A 5,000-nucleotide genomic window follows, 5' to 3' on the forward strand; every position below is an offset into this window, starting at 1 on the left:
GTGGGAGAGAGGGCAGAGAGAGGGAAGGAGAGAAAGAGAGGGAGAAAGAGAGGGAGAAAGAGAGGAAGAGAGAGAGGGAGAGGGAGAGGTAGAGAGAGAGAGAGTGAGAGAGAGAGGGTGAGAGGGTGAGAGGGTGAGAGGGTGAGAGGGTGAGAGGGTGAGAGGGAAAGAGAGAGATAGGGTGAGAGGGAAAGAGAGAGATAGAGTGAGAGGGAAAGAGAGAGAGAGAGAGAGAGAGAGAGAGAGAGAGAGAGAGAGAGAGAGAGAGAGAGAGAGAGAGAGAGAGAGAGAGAGAGAGAGAGAGAGAGAGAGAGAGAGAGAGAGAGAGAGAGAGAGAGAGAGAGAGAGAGAGAGAGAGAGAGAGAGAGAGAGAGAGACTGCCAGATTGGAAAATAGACATATATATGGATACAAACAAACATACACACATACATGCATAAATAAGTGCATAAATACAAATAGAGAGAGAAACAAATATATAATTAATAGATGAATAAATGTTCTTATTGACCCATTGAGTATGGGTGTCAAGACATAAATGATGGCACTAATTAGGCCTAAAAGACAGGTGTCAATCTGTACATGACACAATATCAGGATCTGCTTACAGTTAAGGTACGCACACAGTCTTAAGAGTATTATGGCTGTAATGGCGCTAGCTTTATAGCAACAGGGCTCTAAAATCAGCCTAAATACACATTTTGTGATGGATTTACAGAAAAATATTGTTTGGGCTAGTCTGCGCTACCCTGAGATCGGAGAAAACACTTTCCTTGTCTCTCTAATCTTTACCCGGTGCCATAAGCATCATAGACTGCCCGGCCAGACAGCCAGTTAGGTCATTTGGCGCCCCATCCACAATGGGTTAATAATAATGATAATAACATCTATCATAATCACAATCATAATCATTGCTTAAAAAAAAGAGAATACTACCTTTCCATCACAAAGCATTCCTTTTCTGCCTGTGGGTCTCTTTCCTCCTCCGCTTCATCAATATCAGCATCTTCGTCCCACTTTCCAAGGTATCTCGTGACTTTTTTAGAAGCTGCATCTTCGAGCGCCCTGGTGAGTCCCACATCATGCCATTTCCAAATTCCTGAAGAGATATATAGACATTATACTGAAAATTTTATTAACTTCCAAAGTTATGAACTGTTATGTGCTATACAACCTTTATTTGAGGTGAAAAAATATAGTAAGTGGTGTTCTGACAATAAAAGCAAACTCTTACACATTGAATTGTGCTCAACAAGTAAATCTCACAGAGAATTTCTAACAACACAAACTTGCCTCTGGCCCACTGTACAGGGTAAATAGCCTTCCACAAAGAGGGTGAAAAAGCAGTATTGTTCCAAGCCCAGCACACCTGAGCGCACTGTCCCAAATCGGCAGGACTAAGGTAGCTGAAGATCTCGAGAAGAATCTCTGTGGGGACATTCAGTGCTGTAACGGGTTCCAAGTCTGAGGGGTAGTCTTCCTCTAGTCGTGGTATTTCCAGCATTGGAGAGGCCCGTACTTGATCACAGCTTCGCTTCGACCAACAGTCATCTCTGAACCCATCTTCAAGCTTCTGGCATTGTCCTTCAGCCTCGCATGGATCCCAAAGGGAGCAGAGGTCTAAGTTTAAATCTCGCAAGACCTTCACATCACGGCTGGTCTCAGGTTCTTCCTCCTGCGCCTTTTCCTGTGACTGTCGCTCCTTGACTAGCTCATGCTCCTTCAGGACTATCTCTTTCAAGATCTTTAGCTCCTCATACTCAAAATACTTCACTAACAACGGCTGTCAAGAGATAATGTGGTTTGTAATACTAGTCTCCCACTATGTAAAGCTTATCTGGAATTTGAAATTCAAGCTAGATCACAAGAAAGCTATCTGCTAAATATAATGGAATGTAAATTAATTAAATACATAAATCTAATTAAAATTACTCAATGTGCAAAATTCTGATTATATCAATAAAATATGAACAGTAATAAAAATTGAATAACTAAAATAACAACATTAAAAAATACATATCTGTACCCATTACATAAGTGGATAATTTTTTTCTCTTTATCAATACTGCCATTTATTTCATTGCATACTTAATACATATTTTTCAATTAACTAGTTGTCATGCTATCCTCCTGGCCGGAGCGCCAGGTGATCGGGCGTGTAGTGCTTGGACACGGCAAATAGCCTGAGGTGTTAGGCTTACAAGTTTGAAATATTCAGGCATATAGACCATTTGGAGCCAATACAGCCCCATCAGGAAAGGGTTAAGTAATAATAATGGGTAAACATTTTTGTTGAAAGTACATAAAAATGGCTTGTTGAGTAGACAAGGACTTTAAAAATCCTTAGATACATGGGATCGGGTACATCTGTGGACATGTGGCCAAAAGATACTATTATTAGTTCACCTATCCACTCCCCTCCCTCCACATCCCAACTCTATCTATGCCAGGCTCTTCTTGCTGCCAGCTGCACACACACCTCCAACTTTCTTTTGACACACTGAGTTCTAGTTTGTTTAAAAGGGAAAGTATATAAATAAAAGGACAGCATGTTTCTCTTCTTTAGGATGCACTATGACTCTCCCATCCATTACTACTGTGTGAAAAGATACGTATGAAATCACAGTTAAGATAAGTAATCTATACATTGTGGTACACCTGTCTCTTGCAAATTAATGAATCATTTGTTTTATTGTTTATCTCCTAACCCAAGCATTTGGTTCACTCATTCACTTGACCTTTCCCCAGAGATGCATCACTATTGCCATGCATTCAGCTCAGCGAAAATCATTATATCACAAGAGCTGGCCTCTTTTTTAACAAAAGCTTAAAGAAACAGTGACACAAGTTGACCTGAGCTGTGAGGTTTGCTGTCAGCCTGTAACATGTCTTCAACTACATGTCCACAGCCATGCACCAACCACATGGGAGGGGATTATTTGTGTGAAGCCCAAAACAAGCATAAAGGGGTAAAAATAAATAGGGTATTTCATGGTAAAAAGGTTGGGTATCCTTACCTGGAATACCTCCTCCTCCTCTTCCATGTGTGGCAAGAAGTTCCCCACAAAGTCCTTGAATGCCTCTTGGAGCTCACAGCCAAACCTCAGCCTCTCCCCAATGCTCCTCTCGTTCACTTCTGTTCCCGTGCGGACAAGGCGCACCATCTGCCAAGGGGGGTTGATGAAAAGGGAGATTGAGAGAAGAGAGAAGAATGCAATCATTGGGTAATTTAAAGGTATTCCAAAAGAGAAAGGCAAGGAAGAAGAGGAGAGAAGATAGATAAAAAAGGAAGTAAGGAAGGAAGAAAGGAAGTAAGGGTAGAAGGAAGTAAGGGTGGAAGGATGAAAGGAAGGAAAGAGGAAGGGAAGGAAGGAAGGAAGGAAGGAAGGAGGAGGGAGGGAGGAGGGAGGGAGGGAGGGAGGGAGGGAGGGAGGGGGGGGGGGAGGGAGGGAGGGAGGGAGGGAGGGAGGGAGGGAGGGAGGGAGGGAAAGAAAGAAGGAAAGAAGAGAGGAAAGCAGGGATGGAAGTGAGGGAAGGAGAAAAGGAGGAAGGACAGAAAGAAGAAAGAAGGAAGGAAGGAAGGAAGGAAGGAAGGAAGGAAAGAAGAAAAGAAAGAAGAATGAAATAAATAAATAAAGGGAAAAGGGAGGCAAAGAAGGATGGAAACAGGTAGAAAAGAGGGATGGGAAGGAAGGAAGGAAGTAAGAAAAGACGGCAGGACAGAAGAAAGGAAGGAAAGAGGGTAGGACAGAAAAAGAGAGAGAGAGAGAGAGAGAGAGAGAGAGAGAGAGAGAGAGAGAGAGAGAGAGAGAGAGAGAGAGAGAGAGAGAGAGAGAGAGAGAGAGAGAGAGAGAGAGAGAGAGAGAGAGAGAGAGAGAGAAAGCAAAAATAACAGTGAGACATAAAAAGAGACATGAATACATATTGACAGACAGATAGAGAGACAGACAGACAGAGAGACAGAGAGACAGACAGACAGGAGACAGACACACAGACAGACAGAGCATTAAGAAGAAAAAACAACAGACAAAAACAACTTCCACCACACCACCCTCAGTCTTACATCAGAGAGCCGGTTGTCATTGTGGCAATCGCAGACAGCTGTGTTTTGGATCTGGTGTTGTTTAAGCCGGTTCTTCAGCTGATCCATGATGAAGATGTTTTCGATGGACTCGTGTGACTTGAACTCGTACAGGGTTAGATCCAGGTCCTGCAGCAAAGAGACGACCTCTGACCCATCCCGGAAGTCCACGCACTGCATCTGCGGGGATATTAGATCCAGTTAACAGCTTGTATCAAGAATAACAGCAATGGTAAAAGAAGCTTATCATCAAGTGGGAGAAGATAATTCTGCTAACCATAAGTAAGCAAAACTACAATATCCTGTAGAAGGTAATAGTGAGAAACATCTGGAAACAGAGGAAAACAATAAAAACAAATAAATTACAGAAAATTCAAATGATACAGCTGTAGAAACAGTGGCCAGTAGTGAAAAAGGTTTGTGCCAGGAGAGAGACAAGGGAGAAGAGAGAGAATGATGAAAGAAAGGGGATAAGAAAGAGTGAATGAATGGGGGAGAGAGAAAGACAAAGAGAATGGGTGATTAAGAGAGAGGAAAACAGGCAGAGACAGAAGGTAAATAAATAGATAAATTAATTAATGATTCAGAAAGAGAAAAACAGATTGATAGAGACCGAGGTGAATGAATGAGTGAGACAAATAGAGATAGAAAGTAAATGAACAGATAAATGAGTAAATGGATGAGAGAGAAAAAATATTTTAGATGATTGCTTTGCCCATTCATGACAGGAAGGATATTTGCCTAATTCGAATCCCACCGGCAATAATGCATGCACACACAGCTTCCCACAGGAAGATTTCCTGAGGTAAGAGGCCACACTGAACCTCTCATTTTCACTCACACTATTCTAAGGGTTGACAAAAAGAGGTTTTGTATTTTTTCTTACTTCTATAAAGTCAGGAAATACAACTAAAATGTA

At 41.9% G+C, this 5,000-nt stretch overlaps 1 protein-coding gene across 1 annotated transcript in view; it reads right to left on the minus strand.

The window, feature by feature from the left end:
* The window catches only part of LOC122264601 (F-box/LRR-repeat protein 5), an 8,253-nt gene that overhangs the window by 2,284 nt on the left and 969 nt on the right, over window positions 1-5,000 (minus strand). The window contains exons 2-5 of the mRNA XM_043033592.2: window positions 4,064-4,261; window positions 3,018-3,164; window positions 1,294-1,783; window positions 937-1,099 (exon numbers count right to left, since the gene is read on the minus strand). Of these exons, the coding sequence (XP_042889526.2) occupies window positions 937-1,099; window positions 1,294-1,783; window positions 3,018-3,164; window positions 4,064-4,261 (998 nt within the window). The remainder of the gene's footprint in view (window positions 1-936; window positions 1,100-1,293; window positions 1,784-3,017; window positions 3,165-4,063; window positions 4,262-5,000) is intronic.

This window comes from Penaeus japonicus, unplaced genomic scaffold (assembly GCF_977035675.1).
Source record: "Penaeus japonicus unplaced genomic scaffold, GWHDUDI00000001_assembly GWHDUDI00000002, whole genome shotgun sequence".
Lineage (NCBI taxonomy): Eukaryota > Metazoa > Arthropoda > Malacostraca > Decapoda > Penaeidae > Penaeus > Penaeus japonicus.